This window comes from Telmatherina bonti, assembly GCF_933228915.1.
Source record: "Telmatherina bonti genome assembly, chromosome: 6".
NCBI lineage: Eukaryota > Metazoa > Chordata > Actinopteri > Atheriniformes > Telmatherinidae > Telmatherina > Telmatherina bonti.
This window is the reverse complement of record NC_136624.1, coordinates 35,323,200-35,345,591: the sequence shown is the minus strand read 5'-3', so window position 1 is coordinate 35,345,591 and position 22,392 is coordinate 35,323,200. Positions and strand designations below refer to the sequence as shown.

The window sequence follows — 22,392 nt, the reverse complement described above, 5'->3', positions numbered from 1 at the left end:
GTACATCTGAACTAAATGGATGAGAGAAAAGTGTTTAGACGCGTTTGAGCGATAGCAGAAGATCCTTCACACTATGTGGGCATGTATCGATGATTTAACTGCTCAAATCCATTTTATTTAATGTTGATGTGTGTTTGTTAGCACATAATGGCTTTTTGTCTTGTGAAAAATCTGCAGCTCTTTGAGGACCTACAGAGTTTTGAGTGTTGTGGCTTTTCCTCTGACAAACAGCTGTGACTGCTGAGATGGTGTCCGCAGGTGAAATAAACATCATGCTGCTGTTCCAGTTCAGCTTAACCCTCATGAGTATGACACTGTCATCCACTGTCAATATGCTTTACACAACCACTGCAGGCTTGAGCTGATATGATAATACAACATGCTTTGAAAAAAAAAGATAAAAAAACAACAACTTGTCTTTCAAATGACAGTTTTATTACACTTAAACTCTCAGTATGTTATTTTTACGCATGCATTAAAACAAATATTGCGCAATCACCATCATTCTTTCTGTCACTTTGAAAGCCATGTCTGTGTGAAGAAGTGTAAGGAAAAGTGATGAATGTCTGCATGCCTCACTTTAACAGATTGATGAGGCCATTAATGTTGCATATTACATATTTAAAAAGGTTTTAACTCGAGGGCTCACCACCACTGGCGCTCAAAGGCTACTATCCTGCAGGTTTTAGAGGATTCCTTGTTGCAATACATCTGGTAAAAATCTATACATTAACAGGTGCAGAACTTCACACGCTCTTGTGGAAATTAGGGGTGTGCGAAATAATATTGTTTGTAATTTATCATTACAAATGTCGCTCCGCAGTCAGAATTTGCCATCCCACGATAAAAACAATAAATAAAAACAATAAATTCCCATTAGATTACATGTATATGTTCACAAAATCCTAGCAACCCCACCGATGTGTGGACGTGACGCTCATGACCCAACACCTGTGGAGTAGTGACAAACATGGCGGAAGGATGAGAGGACGCCGGTTAGCAAAGATCTTATTCCTGGACGAGCCGCTGCCATATCCATTATCTGGAAGTGGTTCGGGTTCAGAAATTTTGACATGGAGCAGAAATTTGTCATTTTCAAGGTTGGCAGACAAATACTGCAAACTTCCAGAAACTGATTCCCGCTGCCGTTAAAGCTGTGTCGATCAGCGTAGCCAATCTGCCGCTGTTCCTCTCACCACAAAACCAATGTGACAGGTGACATCATGCTTATTTTAACAAAGCAAGTACGTTTTTGCTGCACGTTAGGGCTTCAACTGATTAACAACAGGTAAAACGTAGAGATGTGCTGAATAGAAACAATATTCACGCATGTTGCTGTTTCACTCTTCTGGTTATGTGTTTGCCTAATGCTTGTTTGCTTTTGGATGTAAAGGCCAATTAATATGATTTATTCATTCATTTATTACAAAAAGATTAATATGGAGAAGGTTACAGTAACATTTCCAATGATGGCCATGAATTATTATTATTACTTAAAGAATTGATGATTGCTTGCCAAAAAGTGATTACAGCTCAAATGTTGCTTAATAAAAGAACTATTTTAATTTATATGGTTGCAGTTCATATAAAAACAATAAAAAAAATCATATTTCCACAGTTTTTGGGCCAACTACTTGCTTATATCCATCCCATGTCTTTTTAAGTTGGAATTTGACCACAGAATCTGAGGATTTATTAGCCTTTAGTGTTATATTGGTGATAGCTTCATTGTTAAAGAAAAAAAAGGCTTAATTGGTGTTTATTTAAAGTTATTTTTACCATTACCATAATAAATGCCAGAAATTATCAGGATACATTTTTTTTAGACCATTTTGCCCGTTCCAAGTGGAAATCCATTGAATTTGAACCAGATGTTTTGCAAAAGGGAACATTTAAAATCCATCTATTTTTTTTAATGTAAAATTTAGTAAAATGTGTTTCACGGCTAAGTGGCTTTTTTCTGTGGGTTGTCATGGTAACACGGTTTGTCGTATTTAAAAGACTTCAACAGTGTTTGGTCCCCAACTTTTCAAAGCTTCCTGCTGAATTTTAAGTAAATCCCACGAATCCCTTCAGACTAGTTTGTTCAGATACAACGTGGGGAGAGTGGAAAAAAGGGGTGAAAAGTGGGCATAAACCCCAAGATGGTAGACACCCTTTGCCATAGCAACAGGTGTATGATTGACTTCTTTTCTTGTTTTGGGGTGTTCCACATGTGTGCCAAATTTTTTTGTCCGACGTCAAAGTAGACGTTCAGGACCCAATTCATTTGCGGATTTATTTTCAGTCTAGGTGGCGCTGTAAAGTCATTTCTGCATTGAAGTCAATGCGAACCATAGATTATCAAAACTATTGCCAGACTTCTTGTGTGTCAAATTTCACAACTTTTACTGGGTGTTTTGTGGGTCAAATCTGAGGTCAATGTGCTTTAAGAGTAAACATTTGTAAAACTATAGGGCCTGATCTAAACTTCGTATAGCTCGGATAAAATAAAAGCTAAAATACACATTAATTTGACAACCCTCAACAGCTTAACTGAATGAATAATCAAGATAATTATTTTAATATATTGAAATTATTAATCCAAATTCAGCCAAACCAATGAATCCAACCTGCACAACAAAGCAATCAACAGGCATAAAAAACATTCAGATAGAAGATTAATCTTTAGACAGCTGGATGGAAACATTAACAGTACAGCAAAAACCTGAAGGACGACATTTTCATCTTAGACATTTAATTCCTTAGGCAGAAGTTTGTATGTTTGCTGGCTGTGCACCATAAAATAGTACAAGACTAAAAAGTTACTCATGGTGTACAGATGCACAATCCTTTCATTTGATATGTTTCTCCATATCAGTGCTTTGAAAAGTTTATGCATGTAGTTCAAGCTATTTTTATTCGGGTTGGCATATACTCTACTTTCTTATTCTAAATCCACGACATGTTGGTGAGATCTTCAAGGCATAAGAATGTAAGAAACCCACTTGCTGCTGAATTAATAATAATAATGGATTAGATTTATAATGCGCTTTATTGCTGACAGCTCTCAAAGTGGATACATCAGATCCATTATTCATCCACACAAGTTAAGCTATATTTGTAGCCACAGTTGCCTTGCCTGACAGAAACATGGCAAACATGGTGGCCTCAGACCACTGCCGAAACATTCATACACCAGGCAGTTGCCCAAGGACAACACATAACCAGGAGAGCGGAATTTAAACCAGCAACCTTCTGGTCATTGGATGACCTGCTCTACTACTGACTGTTTTACACCAAGCCAAAAACAAATGAAAATATGTTTAATTCTATTCTAATCAGAACTGGGCATTAGTTTAGATATATTATTTGTGGCACAACAGGGTAAAGATAAACATTTTATTATTTTCCAGACTGTTTATTCTTCCTCTTCCCCAACTTCCATCTCTAAATGATCAATGGGAAGTAGATATCCTCTTCACTAGCTGCAGTTCTTTGTTTTCCTAATCCTTCAAACCATTTCAAAATGTTTACCTGCACTGTAATCATCACATTTGAATTAAAATGCAACTTATTTCTATTATATTTCAAATGTGGGAGCTATTTTACACTGTAATGGCTCACAGTGGTCAACACGTGGAATGAACGGGGGAACTTTTGATCTTGACCTACAAAATCCATTATATACAATTTAAGTTAGACAAACACAGAATGATAAATAAATCAAATCTATTCTCTTTTTCCTGAAAGACTGTTTTTATCCTAAGACAATTAATGAAAGTAGGAGGCTTTTTTGAGACCAACATGGAATCTTTAAATGTTGTCCCTTAAAGCACCAGTTTTTATAAACAGTCAAAGCTGCGTCCTGGTTTTGCAGTGTATCCTGCAACATCTGATGGCTGATGATGTCTGTCTGATGTCTGGAGAGAACTTTTCAGCACAACTAATGGATGAAACTAACCTTTTCACACCCCATCAGTGCACACACTAAAAAGGTATGACAGTGGGTCTCCAATTAGAAAAAGACATCCTTTTTAGTTCCCATCTCTCCTCAGAAATCAGCATGTTTTGGCTCAGATGCCGCCTCTCTCCCCAGCTTTGGGGAAAAATTGCAATTAAAAGCTTCACTGCTTCTTAAGAAAAGTGAGAGAAAGGAACAAGACACAGAGGGAGGTGCAACCATTCAGGCTAAGGGATCCGTGTCATTCAGGTCAGATAGTGCCGAGTATTGGTTTGTCGATCAACTCACAGCAACTTAAACCAACACCAGGTGTGTATTCTTGCCATGAACAAGTGATATAAATTAATCAGATTAACTTTTATAAACACTACAAAAGACATTTTAAGAATCACTTAATATCTCTTAAACTTTCTTTTTTTTTTTTTTTTTTTTTTTTTTTTTTAACCTGGACTGCCTTTCTGAAGTGACTTTAGCATAAAATTAGCATAAAAAATGCTAAACCACTTCAGTTTTAACAGGAAATCTTGCAGAGAAGACTTTGGTTTAACAAAGTCAGTAGTAAACCAGTTGTAAACCAGTTAAATTCAAACTCTTTGTCTGTGAAATATTCAACCTAATTGTCACCAATGTCATTAAAAGACCCCATATTATACGCATTTTGAAAAACTTCATATGGATGTCAAATCGTTTTTAAAGTGTATTACTTCAACTTCAGTCATGGTCTTTAAGTTCAGTCCTTCCAAAAGTCTATCTAGAGAGCCCTACTGCATACGGCTGTTTCTGTGTCTGTACCTATAAATGTTCATGAGCCTATTGATGCCCACTCCATGCGCCTGCAGTGGAGAAGAACTGCCTTTCGCTGGTACTCGCTCTGTGATGTTAGAAGACAGGCTCTGCGGGTTGGTCAATGGCAGTGTCCATCACTGGGGGGAGTGGGTTTTTCCTTTCTTGAGGTCACAAAGATTTAAGCACACAATAAAATAAAAAGTAGAGCACACAGATGAGAGAGGTGACAGATATTTTCCACTTTTTGCCCCATACACAGGATATCCAGACACACATGACCGTTGGAAAACTTTTAAAAGTGGCTTCTGCATAACATATTGTTCATATGAATAATAATTCTTCAGATTGTGGCGGAATTAATTCAATTTAGTGCCTTATTTGTAGTTGTAGTACAATAATAGTTTAGACCGATCAGCCAAATGTAAACCTTTCTCTAAGAATTTGTGTTTTTGTATTGTTTACAAATGGCAGCACAAGCATCAGCCTGGTTTAGTAAAATTTTAAGACAAAATGCAAATCTACTTTTGATGTCAGAGTGTATGTGAGTGTATGGTCTGATGCTACATACATATGGTCCATATATTCTGATGCGGCTGCACAGTGGCATTGATGGTTTGTCCTGTGGCCTCACAGCATGAAGCTTGCTGGTTCAATCCTCAGTTGGGTCTTTCTGTGGGGAGTTTGCATGTTTTCCCTGTGTATGCTTGTTAGGTTAATTGGTTACTCTAAATAGTTAAATAGTTCTAAACAGCATAAATGGTTGTTTGTCTCTGTGTGGCCCTGTGATGGACTGTCCAGGGTGTACCCCACCTTTTGCCCAAAGACTGCTGGGATAGGCTCCAGCTTCCCCATGACCCTTCATTGGACTAAGCGGTTTGGATAAAGAATGAATGAATGGTCTGATGCTTCCTTTTATACAAACATCAGTTTTTCATGGTGAACTATACACAAGGCCATTTAGCAGGAAGAATTATATATATTAACTGATCTTTTGGAGCTAATCCAAAAATGCCAAGCCAATAACTCAATATTAAAAATTCCGGTATGTTGACTGGCTGATATTGTACCATTGATTCTGAGTATTGATGCAGCCAAAACTCCTTAACTACAGCTTTACTCCAAAAGACATGCACTGGTATTCAGGCAATAAATCCCCCCCTGCTGTGTATGTTGTCTACTTGCATAAATGCATGAATGCACATCCGCAAAGCTACAGAGAGTCCTGCTTATTATCATCAGAGAAGAATAAATGGCTATACAAGATCTAAACCTCTACCAGAGGCTACCGGTTAGCCATATCCTGGTCAGATCTGTTTGAAACATTTTATACCTTTCAAACACACAGCCAAGAGAAGGGAAAAAAGGAAAAAACACATTTACTTTCTACTTTGCTTGCTGGTGTCAGAGTGGCAGCGTGATTATTCAGTGTCCTTGTGACAGTATCCAGTTGAGTTCCCCAATGGCAGCAGCTGTCTAATTCTTGATATGCATGCAGCTGGCTATATTTCGGTAAACAAGAAGGGTGAGGAATAAAGTGGATGGCCCGCAGCTCAAGGAGAGAAAAAAGAAATTAAAGGAGCATAATTCATAACAGACTGCAAATTCAAGTACACTTGCAGAAAAGAAAGAATCCAGTATGTCAAAGCTCCAGCTTTAGATAGGTGAGTCATGTTACAGATGAGACACTGTGAAGAGGAGTTGGAAATGTTTCTCAGTAACAAATGTCTCGAAAACTTGTTTCTGGATCTTTCTATAAATCCATCTTTGACCATTCAGTGAATTGCGTCTTTCATTAGTACAGGTAATACTTAAGATTGGGGGCTGATAATTGATGAAAAACATTAGAAACATTCCTCGTTCACATGCTAGCTAAAGTTACTAAAAGATCTATTGTCATCACAAGGAAAAGATCACTGGCAGATATTGAAGCCAAAGAATGGTTTGGTATCCTTTTTTCACACAGTTACATAAGCCTCCTTTCCTGAACATGAGTAATGAAGAATAGGAAGCGAATCATCTGTTGCAGATTTGAGTGCATATTGTTCTGCACACACCAGTGGCGCTCAAGGATCTGAGAACTCAAGTCATTTTATGGAGTTTATAAGGAAAGAAATTTAAAATAAACTTATGTCTAATGTCTTGAGTGACAACACCAAGATCTTTTACTGGAGAAACATGGAGCGAAATAAAGCAGAACACCTGAACAGAATTTATGTTTGCATTCAGATTGATCAAGAATGACTCAATATTTTCTCTACCTTTTATTTCCGCTGTGTGTCTGCATCATCTCTGTTTTTCCCAGCTTCCTAGAAGAAGAGCACCATGTTTCTACCACCTATACGACAAGCAGATTTTCTCTAGCTCGCAGCATCAAAGGAATAAACTTTCAGTGTAGAGCGACCGGGGCCAGATGGCAGGCAGGAAGTTGGGCTTACATCAGGCATCTTCAGTTCCTCAGTGACAGGAAAACATCTATGATGTATCACTTGATTCTGTTTTTCTTTGGAACTGGAAGGTCTCACTGCTTGTGAGAGTTGGAAAAGCGGCAAAAAGGAAGACATGCAGGGTGAGATCAATGTGCCTGAGGCATGAAAGTGCCTGGAAAAGTTTTTTTTTTTTCTTTCTCTCCTCTGCAGTAAATCTTTCTCCTGCATTTGTGTAAAATGTCCTCAGTTTCTTTTTGTTCTGAAGTTTTGAATGCTGGAAGTAAACATGTGCTGCTCCTTGCAGGTATTTCTTCAGTAAGTCCTACATACAAGCTGACTTTTTTTTCTTGCAAACATGCATCTTGCTGTTCCACCTTGTTCTAGCTGTGGCAAAATATCCTAGATCAGAGTCGAGGGGTTTTTCTTCTAACAGATTTTATGGTTTCCACGGCATGATTTAAAAACATTGCCTGATTTTAAGCAATGGTGTCTCCTGTTCTTACTAATCGTTCTTGTAATACCATATTTGAGATGCTGAAGAGGTGTGAAACCATTTTTCCCAATGGCAATTCAACATCTTGCTCTCTTAGCAAGAGGATATGAGATGACAGGAGAGCCGTAGGTTGAATTAGTGTTACAGTTTTAAGTGTTAGCAGGTGTGCCACAATTTTAAAGGCCACCCTTTGGGGTCAGCATGGTCGACTGTCAACAGCCTTATGACAGCAACTTGAATGACAAGATCTAACTTTTGAAACTACAATTCTAAAGCCTGCAAAACCCATCTTGCATTATCTTTTTTCAATGATGTAGTAAGTTGCAAATCCCCAAATTGTTCCAACAGGCCAAAATGTTTCCTAACTGTTTGGACATGTTTCTACAGAACAATCAAGGTGGAGGTGTATGATTGGGACCGCGATGGCAGGTGAGTGCAAATACATAGATATGACTTGCATTCCTTAACAAGCAACTGTATTCAACCACACAATGTAATACTACTCAAAAGTTCACTAAAGTCAGAGTTAAGTACCTAATACTGAGACACATTGTTCTTTTTGTCGCTATTTCCTTTCATGGTGTTTGTACCTGCTTTTTATTCTTATTTTTTATGCCCTTTTCTCTTCCAAAGCCATGACTTCATTGGGGATTTCACGACCAGCTACAGAGAGCTAGCTCGAGGGCAGAGCCAGTTCAATGTATACGAGGTGAGTCACTCTCGCGGTTTAGCAACTTGTCTGTTCGGCTCCTGAAATCTGGATTCTTCTCACTATTAAAAAGTAAAAAGTTGATCATTTAAAAAAAAGCAAGTCGACCACTAACATATTAACTCAACAAAGCCTGCAGTTTTGCATCAACATTCAAGTTTGCCTTCCGTTTGTTCATATCTGCTCATACATGTGAGATAAAATAGCTTAAAATGATTAATTTGTTCTTCCTTGACATGTCTTCATTCAGTCATTTGGACAAATCTGTTGTTAGTCATGCCTACAAACCTCATGCATTGGATTTACCTGGATTAAGTTAGGGGTAGCTTATTATTGAAGATGCCTTGAAGACCTAAATGCTTTTAGTTTGACTGTTAGTGTAGGATGAAACGATTCACACCTTCAGCTTAGTTTCATTTTAAAAGCTGCGTACTTGTTGCTTTAGGTTTTTGAACTCAAACTTTTGTATTTTTGATAATGATATGTCAGTTATGCAAATTAATTTTCTTTTTTCCAGACGTTTCCTTCTTTGACATCAGTGTTGCACTGATTTTCACACACTTAAACACTTTCATCGCCTGTTAATTAAGTTGCTTCAGACTGTGGCTGTTCTTTCCTTTAGGACCAGTTGTGTGTTTCATCATTCTTTCGTGTCCTCCTACCTTCCCCAGCAGTTATACACTCCCATGTATTACTTTGTTTTCACAATGTTATCGCTGGTATGCTGATGTGCAATTGAGCTATTAGCATCAGGGTGAAATGGGATTAATAGATGTTCAATTCACGGATTTAAAATGATTACAACTACCTCTCCGGGGACGTCTTAGCATGCAATGCAGCTCCACACATTACAAATATGACTGCTTAAGGTCCTGGAGGCGTAGCTTGTGCTGTTTTGTTTAAAACTGACATAAGTTAGTCATATGTTTATCAAAATGACCGATAACAATATGCCAAATGTAATTTATTACATTAATTCATGAGGAAAAACTTGACAGTTTTACATTTATAATCTGGCCTTCTCCAGGAATTTAAAGGTCTGAGCAGCAGTTAAAAGTCAAAATCTTACCAAAAAAATAGTGGACATGCCAATGTCTTCATGCCCCTGAGGTTTGGTGGCCTTCAGCGAAGGACAAATACCTGTCTTTTAGATGTCAGCTCCATTATACGCTACTGTTGATTCCTTTCTACCTCCCAGTGAGACTGAAAGGCCCTTTAGTTTTTGCATCAGCAGATTGTTCGGTGTGTCAGACAAATTGCCATCCCTCCATGTTAAATTAGGGGCTGTCACTTTCATGCCTAGCAGCCATTGAGAATTGAGGTAATGAGCTGAGACGTCTTTGGTTTGTGGACTGGCATTTTCCTCTTGTTCTAAAGCTGCGAGATTGCTGGAAAAGTCTCGCACCTTAAGCCTGCCTCACCCATCAAGCTGTTTGGACCTGGGAAGCAGGTCTGAACTGGAACATTTCTTCCATTCAACAACCAAGAAGACATGCAAATATGTCTATATGTAAAGGATCTTAGGCAAATTAAATATTGGCATTAAACTCATCTGTTATTTCTTGCACTTTTGTTGTTTTTTTGCACATTTCTCACTTCCTTGGTATTTCTTTAATCAGTCATATGAGCACATCCGTTGTTAATCATGCACACTGCCAACATCAGAGCAACTGCAGGCTTTCTCTTCATGCCGCCTACACATTCTAATTACATTTGATGCAAATAATTAGGGAAGAAATTAATAGCAAACTATAGAGCAATTATGTCTGTACAAAAAGGGAAATGAGGAATGGAGATTTCATTTCAATGTGTGAAAAAATACACATTTTCTTGCCAAATTCAGAAAAAAAAGGTTTGTTATTATAGAATACTTGAGGTTCTCCAAGATGTTCAACTTTTATTCATCATTTATTGTGTTTCTTTATATTTAGAAGAAATAAATAATGCTCCTCCCAGGTTATAATATCACATTTGTATAAATGTGATATTACAACCTGAAAAAACATTCATTTGTATAAATTTATATTTTGTATTGTATTGAAGTTTGATATTTAGTGTGACCTTACCGACTGCTTTCACATGCATGAAACACAACAACCTCTGAAGTTGCTGCTTTCACTTTGAACACTATTACTCGCTTCTTAGAAAACACTTTACCATTTTACATCACCTGTAGCACCTGCTGTTTGTGTTTTAGGTGATTAATACAAAGAAGAAAATGAAGAAAAAGAAATATGTCAACTCTGGAACAGTGAGTATAGTACTACAAACTATTTCTTCCACAAACTTCCTTCTTTTCTGTTCACCTGCAATTCTTCTGTTAAATGGTTTCTTTTTAAATTCAGCTAAAAGCTGACTGGTAGAAAGATTTTGTGTTTTCTACATGATGATAAAAACACAAAATACATTCCCAAGGTAATTAAGTCGCATACCAGTCAATCAGATCTTGTTGCAAAAGGGGCAGAAAAGCTGATTACGATGAGGAAAAGAAATGAAAGCGTAAACGAGGAGGATCTGTTTGTGATGAAGTCACGAACGACGAAAATTGGTTGTATAAAAACTTCTAAGCAGGACAAACTCAGGATGAAGACACAGAAGAACTTGAAAGACATCAGATGCTTGAGCGACACCAGCAACCAATTGACACCAGTTTCCGTACAGCTTTCCTGACGGTGTGTGCATGAGCGAGTAATGCATACAAATGCATCTAATCTTCTCTTCAAACTTGTCCTCAGGCGATGCAAATACCTCAGTGATCATAACAGCTACTTGCTCTTATCCTTCAATGTGTGCGAGTCTTCACTGCTGAACTCAGTGGAGGTGTGGGATGTACACGGAGAAAAAGATCAATACCCCTGTTTTTAATCAGCTCCTTTCGCCTTGTCTTTAACTTACAGGTGACCCTGCTCTCATTCTCCGTTGAGTCAGAATTCACCTTCTTAGATTACATCAAAGGAGGGTGAGTGGGAATGACTATTTGCACACTTGAAGAAACCATGAAATTGTCTTTTTCGCTTACTATTTTGAAAGTTTTTGCATGTGAACTTCACAGATTAGCCAGAGAATAAGCTGCACAACAGCGCAGCAGGTGTATGACTGCAAGAGATGTATTTTCACAGCTGGATATCTTTCCGAATGGGGCCTGGGTAGACACAGGACATGATGCAAAATGTATCCTGCAGGAATCACAGTGTTTTCTTTGCTTTACACAGAGGATGGTGGATGAGCTACTTCATCTATAATCTTGACAAGAATGCATATATGATCACAGCATTGGATAATAGTGGAGAAAACAGCCTGCAGACAGGCTGAAAATATGAAGTAGCGGCACTTATCAGCCTTATCGGACTGCACATGGGCTTGCATTGAATTCCCAGGAGAATCCTCCTGTTTTCACATACAGACTCAATTTCCGATTTTCTACATTCAGCACCAGGCAGTTATCTGGATAAAACTCACTCTGCAGAAAATCCACTTCCTCTGTTATGTTCGGACAAGCAACCTGGAAGCACTAGCACTTGAAAATTTCAGGGCTGCAGTGCTTGTGTGTAAATAATGTTAATAATTCATTAATAACACATGCAGATGGACAGATAAAATATCAAACACCTTCATGTTACACATCATAATGTAAGCTTTTATTTATATACTGCTAATACACATTTATTTAAAATAAAATACCTGTGTGTATTCATTTTATTCTTTTGAAAAAGGAAGGAACACACTTCAAGTACAATGCTCCCAGCTGTGTTAAAGTCATTTCAAGGTTCAAAGATGCTGTCTGAAGTATAGTATCATGTACATGTTCAAATAACTCAATGCTAAATAGTCCTCACAGAGGGCACTAGACCTTCACTAGCTTCAACTTGGTTTGAGCACCACAGGTTGACATGTGCACATCAAATCATTCCTGGGTGAAGTGTGTCTTTCCAGGCAGGCCGGGCTGCACTTTGATCTCCTCTGTCTCATCACAGCAGGTCTCCTGTCAGAGCTTTTTATGTCCTCTGGCAGAGCTGACAAGTGTGACAGATTTTACTGACAGTTCTTGGCTTTGGCTGATTTATGATACAATAACCTTAAGGTTTAGTGACCTCACTTCAGAAAAATATCATCCTCATCATTCTGGCCTTTAACATTACTCTGGCACTTACTGCATGACACATTACAGAGTTGGCTGTTGCAAATACAAAGCGTCTTAGAAAATTGATCAAATTTAGGAAAAAAATTATCTCATGTGCTGTTGCACAAAGCAGGAGATGCACCACACCTTTTACTGACTTTTTTCTTTCAAATTCAGCTTTTTTTTTTATAAAAAAAAAAAAAACTATGATTGATTTTTTTTTGCTTTTTTTGACAAGCGCTGCAGTTATTAAAGGGAAGGAATTAAACTTTTAAATAGATCAAAAGCATTGACATTTTTATTTTCAAGTGGCCCTGAGGTGAAATGAGGTGTCATCAGACTGTTGACTTTTTTCTTATTTTCAAGCCTTTCAGTACAGGAACCGTTAAGGGGTAAGGACATGATATGTCTGAAATGTAATGAGGGACTATCTCTCTGTATTGATTATGGTTCAAAGCACTCGTGTCGCTCGTATGAGGTTAATGGCTTGAATGACATTACCTCTTGCCAGCTCTGAATTTCAAATAGATGGAAGTGTTTTTGTGAAGTGGAAAATCAAAAGAACAGTTGAAACCATGCGGCTGTTTGAATAAAATCTGATGTGAGTGGACCGGCATTTTAGATTTCGCTCTCTTTTTCCTGCAGTGAAAAGGAAAAAATTAGTGTATAGTCTTAAATGTCGCAAATGAACCGAGAAAGAAAGAGGCAAAACTGATGGAAAAAATAAACAAGAGCTTTTTTGAGCTTGTGTCAAAAAGGCTCAGCGTAGAAAGCTAAATCAGAGTGACAAGAGTCCACAAAGACTGTCTTTTTTTTCCTGCTGCTGACCTTTAACTTGATGGTTCATATAAAGAACGTGAAAGCAAAGTTAAACTCCCCATTTGATGTATGGTTTGCTAAGCTACCTTCCCAGGTGGGTGTGTAATACATTTCAAATTTCCTCATGAATTAATGAAATGCTGTTTAATTATTGCTATGGGTTACCAGGGTCAGGCTGTGGCATATTCTCTGTCCCCACCTTGAAATGAAAGGTTAATGTCAATCTTTAACTCATTCCTTTTACTATCATTCTTTCGCTGTTCTCTCTGGTGACTTTCATAGTTAATGAGAGGCTGTCGTTAAAGCCCCTGAAGGCCTCGTCTCATTGTCGTAAATTAGGAAGAAGAGGGGACAGCTTCATCAGTGGGGAAAATTGGGCTATGATTTGCTCTTAAGTGCTCCATCAGTCTAATTGCTCGTTTCCAGACTCCATGTCTCAGAGGTGCCTCCCGCTTGCGCCCATGGAGTGAAAGTCGGATACATGGGATGTAATCGCCCAAATCTTATTTGACAACTGAGCGACTGCAGTTTGTCTTTTCATCCACACAGCTGGTTGTCGCATTCTGCATTTCGGATAATAGCAAACAACATCACAATGAGAATTTAATTGAATTTTGTGATGTATGTTTGTGATGCACTTCACTTGAGGGCATTTTTTCACATTGTTGCACAGATTGTGTTTTTAATGAATGTGCATTTTTTGCACGAGTCAGGCAGTGAAACCGCAAGAATTGAAAAGAAGCCTGGCGTGCTGTTATTGTTGGCTGGTCCCTGTCACAGATTTTTTTAATCTTTTTTTTTTCTCTATGTCCTCCTCCAACTCTCTTGTAGGACGCAGATCAATTTCACTGTGGCCATTGATTTTACAGCATCTAATGGTGAGTGATACCAACATTAAAGTGTGTGTTTGGAGAGGGGTGTAAAAATAGAAAGTCCTGCTCTTTGTGGCAAGTCCAACTTCGGTACAAATGCACACATGGAGTCTTTAATAAGGCAGAGCCTTTTCTGAAAAGTTCTTACCCCTTATTGCTTCATCATTATATGCTATATATGGAGATGTTACCAGTGTTATAACGCTTGGTATTCGCACTGAACACAATGAAACTTTCCAGTCTAAGCCTTCTATTAAGGGCAAAATTGCATCACATTATATATTGCAATAAATTTTATTTGGGTTAATGAGTTAAAGTAAGTCAAAATGTTGTGATTATTTGGTTCTTATCTGCGTATGTATAGGTTTTATCATGGTACTAAACTAAACTAAACGGTCAAACTGTTGATTTCTTGGGAAACGTATGTACATCTGAACTGCAGCATGGCACAAGAAAATACAATGAAGTCATTATACAGCAGAAGAAATGTCCCACTTGCATTCCAACAGCATGATTATAAACTTGTGAAACTCAGGGGAGTTTGGCTGAGGGGAAGCACACCGCTCTGTCAATTAGAAGATTGGTGTTTCAGTCCCAGCATCTCCAGACTGTATGTCAAAGTATCCTTGGGAAAGATACTGAACCCCACATTACCTCCGATGTGCTCATTGGTGTGTGAATGTGGATGAAAACAGTTAATTGAAGTGTTGTGAGTGTGAGTGTGTGTGTGTGTGTGTGTGTGTGTGTGTGTGTGTGTGTGTGTGTGTGTGTGTGTGTGTGCATGAATGGGTGAATGTGACTTGGTCTGTAAAGTGCTTTGATAGCTGAAAATGACTAGAAAAGTCCATTTACCATTGAAAGACAGAATTGATCATTATGCCACATGGTGGGCAGGTAATGGCGTTGATATTCGCCAGGCAGATATCCTACATTAATCTTTGTTGCGGCAGATGCTCAAGCTGTCAGATCCCCCCCTTCAGATCCAAGTTAGGCTCAAACTGATTGGAGAAGCTGTTGTTTCTTCTAGATAATGCAGTTATGCAGAGTGGTTTCAAACTTTTGGTTGTGATGCGAGATCCAGACAAACATAATGTTTTGTCAAAGAGCGTAATTGTATCTTCCCTCATAATCATATGTCCCATTGGCACATTTTGGGGGGAAAATACTTTTAGACAAAAGTTTAACTTTGAGATATCATAACAGGGTCTGATAAGATTTGTAGAGTAAAAAAAAATGTTGCAAGAAATTTATTGAAAATAATACAAATAGATAAATAAGCTACTTTACAGGAATAATGCAATCCAATAACTGCAATAAAAACATCTTTATTTACATTTGTGTCAAAATATGTACAGAAGAATCTCCACAGTATGTTTACCATGACGACCTTATGACTGATTCGTCACCAGGTAACCCTTCCCAGTCCACGTCACTGCATTACATGAACCCTTACCAGCTGAATGCTTACGCCATGGCCCTGAAGGCTGTTGGGGAGATCATTCAGGATTATGACAGTGACAAGATGTTTCCAGCTCTAGGATTTGGAGCCAAACTGCCACCTGATGGGAGGGTGTCTCACGAATTTCCTTTGGTAAGTCCTCATTACTTCATTTCTTTTTTTTTATTAATTTTTTTTTATTATGATTTTTCATTACTTCACTTAATTATTGATTATTCAATTCAGTTTTCATCAAGGCTCTTTTGTCCACATTACTGTGTTATTTTTTCTGTAATAACAATAAGAACATTCTTCTTTAATCTATTTGGTTTCTCCCATGTGACCATAGAATAAGAACGCAGTAAATTATATTTCATAAAAAGGTGTATTTTGGTGTAAACATAGACATAGATTTACTTAGATTGGTTCTTTGTCTCTAAAGGCACCAATTTAAACCATGAAATTGTTTTTCTTCTTTTTGTAGAATGGAAACATGGAGAATCCTTACTGTAATGGTATTGAAGGCATCCTAGAAGTATATCATCAAAGTCTGAAGACGGTACAGTTATACGGGCCAACCAACTTTGCACCTGTGGTCAACCATGTTGCCAGGTAAACCAGGAACACTTTCAAAAGAACTTTAACAAGACCTTAAATGAACCTGCACATTCAGAGGAACACCTGATTGAGTCATTAATAAAACAAATATATTTTTCATTATTATGCACTGAGGACAGCAAATGAGCTGTGATATACTTGAATATGTATTTTCTACCAGCTAACAGCAATCATAGATGTAGTTAATGGATCTGTAGTCAAACACTGATGTTTAAGTCACATTTAATCCTGTAAGTACTAAAGCTACCAAGCCACATCACCTGGGAGAGAGTTTAAACTCATTACCACTTTCAACCACTAGATGGCAGACGTGAAGCTTCGATAAAACACATAGACTGTATATAAAGAGATGGATGGAGCCTCCGTGACGTCACCCGTAGGGTTCTGAAGAGCTGAATTGAAGCTCGGCGGGCGGTTCCTTCCGTCGCCATGTTGGCAACATCATGCGCGTCATCTCGCCCGGAAAATACAAATATGGGCAAAGAGGTGGAGCTGAGAGGGGCGCTGTGACTGTCATTGCGGATGATTGACATCGAGCAAACTCCGAGCTTTCTGTAGCTAAAAGCTAACCGAGCTAACCCCGAGATAACGGGAGCTAACCAGCTAACGGAGGTAAGCGGCCTAAAGCTAAGTCACGTTGTTAACCGGCTAAAAACCGCGGTTGTTCTACATTCTTCTTACCTGAAGCCGGAAATTGGTACCTGTCAATCAAAAAGGACATGCCCCTAAATTTGCCAAACTTCGAGATTAAATTACTTTTAAATGGGCGAGTTAGAAAAAAATTCACTCCCCCCACAGTTGTCATGAAGGTAAACCTGACCTATAAAACGAAAATGGATTTTTGAACCAGGCTGTAAACATGTTTATTTCTGCCGTGAAGTTGGTCTTTTTAACATGGGAGTCTATGGGGATTTGCTCTGTTTTGGAGCCACCCCCTAGCGAATGAAGGGGGAACTGCAGTTTTATGCACTTCCGCATAGGCTTCACTTTTAACCGCCAGGGGTTGCCGCTTGATAAAATACAAATAAAACAATAGGTAGGCGAGGGAAGGGGCGATTCAGAGATAATGAGGAAATGGTGTTAGCAAGACACCACATTGAGCCGATGTGGAAGCGCTCATATATAATGATTCAGAGTGGAACACAGAGAAAACACGCAATGCATTGAAATGCTTTTTTCACTGTTCACAGAGTTCTTCCGGTTTTAGCATCTCTGATTTTATTGGGGAATATTTGCCTCCTGGATGATGATTGGTTATCTAGTGATAGTGGAGGTGATAGTCATCCATCCAAGACAATACAGTCTCCCAAGAGTCCCATGTGGGAGGTAACAACTCTGTGGCTGTAGCTAAACGAGGTCGGGGAGGCAGAATTCCAGAGAGGGTATTGGCTGCAGACTGGAGAATGAGGCGGGGCTGGATATTGGATGAAGCTGGATGTCTAACCCCGCCCCCTCAACATTTTGATTGGATTAACCCTAACCTAACCCCCAAGCCACGCCCATTTTACATACAACCACGCCCGTTTGATATCCAACTCCGCCCAATATCCAGCCCATTCTCCAGGCTGTAGCTAGGGATTACTGGAATTCCAATATTAAGGAGAGTTTCTGGACATGGCTGAAGAAACAGGAGAGTGAAACGTAGCACTGGAACATTTCTGGGTGCAAAATGGGTTCAAAAAATGTTTTAAATATTGATGATGATAATAGCTGATGATGTATTTGAAAAAGGAGGTGGATGTTTGATCTTGTTGATGATAAAACAAGGTACACTAATAGTAAAAAGTTTGGACACACTTTCCCATGAAATCCACTAGGAAAGTGTGTCCAAACTTTTGACTGGTACTGTAATTTGATGATAAAAAAATTGATAAATACTAAACCCATTGATTACATGGATATAAGCTCATTGTTCATGGTGAAATTTCTGCAATCTAATGCAGCTGCCAACCCGAGGTCGACAATATGAATTTAGATGAGAAATTTTACTGCCGTCAATAACTGGTAAATTTACAACGTTTTATTATTTAGCCTCCAAAACTTTAAAAACTCTGATGCCTTAGGGGTTAAATCCTGACAGAAAACTATGCAAACTGGGCTTTGACGTGACTTGATTATTCATCGAATTTTACCTTTTGCTCTCTTCTTCTCACTTGTTGATCCTTATTTAAACAACTCTCCATCTGATCACGTCAGGGTTGTAATTAAAAATATCTTTCTGATCAAATTGAATTGCATTTTTTAAACCATGGCAACAGGCCATTGCTGGAGGAATAAGAAACCAGTCAGCATTTAGCATTTGAATGGATCAACAAATACAAACAGATATTCCAAAACAGAAAAGAATCTGTCAGACGGTTTTGTTTTTACCTTGATTGTTTGGCCTGATTAATCTGTCTGAATCCTGGAGGTATTATATTGAGTCATATCTGAACCACGAGACAAACAAAGAACATTTTATTGAATTTGCATGAGGTGGGAGCTCATGATAAAGCATGTCCTGTCATCAGCTTATCCTCCACATTGATCTTTTAGATTAATATATCAATAAATGCTCCCTTTGAATATGTTTTTGTTTTAAAAGGATAAAAAGATAGCATTGAATATGTTTTGTTTAAACAAGAAATGATAATGAAGTATCCTCTAATACTTGATTAAATCTTGTGTATTCAGGTATGCAGCAGCAGTGCAGGATGGCTCTCAGTACTTTGTCCTCCTCATCATCACAGATGGCGTCATTTCAGATATGGCCCAGACCAAAGAAGCCATTGTAAATGTAAGAATGGGAGAGGTGGGGAGGGAGACGGTCTTTTTCTTCATGGCTTAATGATCACGATTTCATTTGGACCAAAAAATAAAAAATAAAAAGGGGGTGGATCTGTCCAAAGAAAGATTTCACTCTGCATAAAAATGCCAACAGATCCTCAATATATTGGAAAATTATCTTAAAATTCTACTTTCAAAATCTATAAGCAGTTTATAAAAGAAAAGATCCACTAGTCTGAGTTACAGATATAAGTTCTCAAAACTTCTCAATAGATCTCAATAGCTATTTTAATTATATTATTGAGGTGGTCATGCCCAAAGAACATCCTTCATTACAGCACATTATACTTCAAACTGGACTATAAACTAATGAGAGAATGTCACTGAAGGAACTGAAGGGTTAAAACTAGTGACCAAGGCCATAAATTGTGTTTTAAACAGGTAATAAGTATAGCTGTGTAGTGGGGTTGGGTGGGTGGGTTGTAGTGGGTTTAGACCTTTAACAGGCTTTAATGACAGATCTGCACTGGTTTCTGTAATAACAGTGAAGCCTCTGAAATTCAACAATGAACACACACAGCAGTAGTTCAAAAGGTAAACAGGTTTTATTGTTGTGTTATCGGCTGTATGAGGGCTTCAGAGTGGAGGCCTGATCCTTCGGGGAAGAGGAGAACTGATTGAGTCCAGTAACATGGTCAGAAGCAGGTAATGGTCACTGCACAGGCAGGCAGAATTCAGGCACTTAACAGCATCAACTGGCAGGGCTCGGTGGTCCAGAAACAAAGCGTGGCTCGGTGGTAAGTGGTAAGAAACGGCCGTCGTGGGCAAAGCAAAGAAGACTCATCCAGGGACATGTACAGGCGAGCAACCATGAATAAACCATAGAAAGAACGCTGGACTTCAGCTGGACTAAAGAGCTGTTGATCACCTGGCAGAGAGTTTAAGTAATGCTGTGCGCAGGTGAAACTAGGAGGCAATTAGGTAAACCCAGGTGGACTGAATTAGACTGCTGAGGACAGACCGGCAGAGCAGGAATGAGAGCCCCTTTTACAACCACATGACTGTGTCCATCTTTTCTACAGCATGTAAAGTTATGGACAGAAACAGCTTTTAAACAGATTGATTTGTTTTTTTAAAAGTTGTGTGTGCGGTTTTGTTATACTGCTTGTTTATGTTTTGGATGGTAGGAGGTGGGTAATTATGTGGTTAAATCTGCACTGGTTGTGTGGCAGCTTTCCAGTAATAAGAAGGCAAAGTGTTTTACCTGATTCACAATAACCAAAGTCCATTTCATTTTAATAACTTTTTATTTATTACAAAAAAATTTAACAAATGATCAATTAAGCAAATGTGCTTTTGTTTCAGAAAGCCATTAGTGTCTGTTTTACATGCATATTAGAATTGAAATATCCTTTGCTTTAACAGATTGTACAAAGTAATAACCATTAAAATAATGAGAAATTGAAAGAGTGATGTAGAAATTTCATAAGCTGGTGTTAAATTCAGTGCTTGATGAATAGCTAGTTAACTGATTCAGTTTTTGTAGCATTTCAGCAACCATTCCTTCTACACTGCATGGAGTAATAATTAGTAAAAGCACAAAATGATGGATTAATATAACAGGAAAATGTTATCCTAAATGACTGCATTAAGGTGCCTCTTTTGTTTTTATCCCAAAAGCACAAAAAACAATTTATAGACTGATATATTGCCTAAAAATGGATCCTATACCTTTCCCACCAGAAGAATATTCACATGTGTTTCAGATTTAAAAACGTCACTGCCTCAGTGAATAAAAAAAAAGCACAACTCAGATATTTAATCCCCAGAGCTTCCCCTGAAACTTGTCCTCACTCCTTTTTTCTTTCAGCTTTAAACAGCAGATGGCTGCCTTCCTTCCCTTTTCTTTTTCCTTGGTCTTTCCCTCTTTTCTTCACTCCTACTCCTCATCCTCAGCCCGCCACAGGCACAGAACACCCAGCAGACTGGATTTAAAGGGAATTTGCGACTGTTAGTCAAAACATTAGAACAGCCACACCTTCCTTTTAAGATCTTGCCTGCTGCTCTATCTCACTGCCTCCAGCCCCGTGGCCTACTGATGCTTGCCGCTTCCACTGCTATCCTTTTTGCACTCCACGGTTCCTGGGTGAGGGAGGACACAGTGCTGAGGTTATGAAAGCCTGGCTCTTACATATTCATGCTCAAAGGTAAATTTATGAGAAACCTGAGAAACGGAATCGCAGGAAGGGAGTTCAGTGCACACAACTGTGCAAAAAAATCTGGACTTCACATGTGTTTGGTCAACATGTTACCACGTTGCAGAACATTTTGTGTAGTGGAAAACAGCTGGTTTATCTGCTGCAACACTACAGATATCCACCCATCAATCACCCAGCAGCTTTCGCCTCTACTCACAGCTTGTGTCACTAATTTTATTTCTCTCTTTTCAATCATGACTCCCTCACTTATGTTTCATTTATTAGTTTCTATCTCATTCTCTCCATTCTTCAGTCACCGTTCTTTGTTCCGTATCAAAATCCTCATCTAAGTTGAATTTCTTTCCTTTCTTTATGTGCATTTTTGTCTGTCTGCGCTTGTGTTTTTATCTCCTTTAGTCTAAGTACAAATCAATGTCATTTTTCATAAAATAAATAAATAAAATTTGTACAGATAGATGTGTAATCATGTTTACAATGCAAAGACAGAAGGGATCTTAGAGCCATATCAGTGAGTATTTTATGACAGATTGTGAACCAGAAGAAGCTTCAGGTCAGCTGTTTTAGCAGACTGATCACCTCTTAGAAACGATCAGAATTGAGATAATATGGTGCTGATGGTTGCAACGAACGATGCCAGTAATGCAGGAAAACACATCATGGTTTGCGTCATTCCTGAAGTCAAGATTACATCTTTTAAGTGCAGTCAATTAACATGACCGTTTCCTCTAGACTAGAAATTTCTGCAACCAGGCAGTAATGTGATCAAGAGTCGCAGCAGCTCTTCATGGCAACTTATTATAAGGAAAAGCAAGCATGTGGCAAATTTGCATATTGCAAATGCTTTTTCTTAAACACAATTTTGTAGCATATTTACATTTTTATAGATTGTGTTCTAAATAAATCAATTGGTTAACAGATGTGGAGTTAAACAAAGCCTAGCTACCTACTAGCATGTAGGCTAGCTACAGTGATGGAGGAGTTTGTCTTGCAGTAGAGAAATGCAGACCTTATCATGTATACTTTCATGCAGTGTTATTCCTCTTATGTATTTCATCTTCTACTTAACTGGGGAGCTATAAAAGACTTGCCCAGATATTATCATATAATTCTTACATCAAATAAAGCTAAAGATATCTCTCTTTCTCCCACTGTTGCTTAGCAACCTGACTTAACTTTTACTCTT

The 22,392-nt window shown here is 38.3% G+C and overlaps 1 protein-coding gene across 1 annotated transcript in view; it reads left to right on the top strand.

Annotated features, from left to right (window-relative positions):
• cpne5b (copine Vb) overlaps window positions 1-22,392 on the top strand; it is a gene marked incomplete at both ends in the record, with an annotated part of 140,633 nt that overhangs the window by 112,080 nt on the left and 6,161 nt on the right. Inside the window, 8 exon segments of the mRNA XM_079242273.1 lie at window positions 8,036-8,077; window positions 8,282-8,357; window positions 10,555-10,608; window positions 11,255-11,316; window positions 14,128-14,174; window positions 15,578-15,759; window positions 16,091-16,218; window positions 18,898-19,000. Of these exon segments, the coding sequence (XP_079098399.1) occupies window positions 8,036-8,077; window positions 8,282-8,357; window positions 10,555-10,608; window positions 11,255-11,316; window positions 14,128-14,174; window positions 15,578-15,759; window positions 16,091-16,218; window positions 18,898-19,000 (694 nt within the window).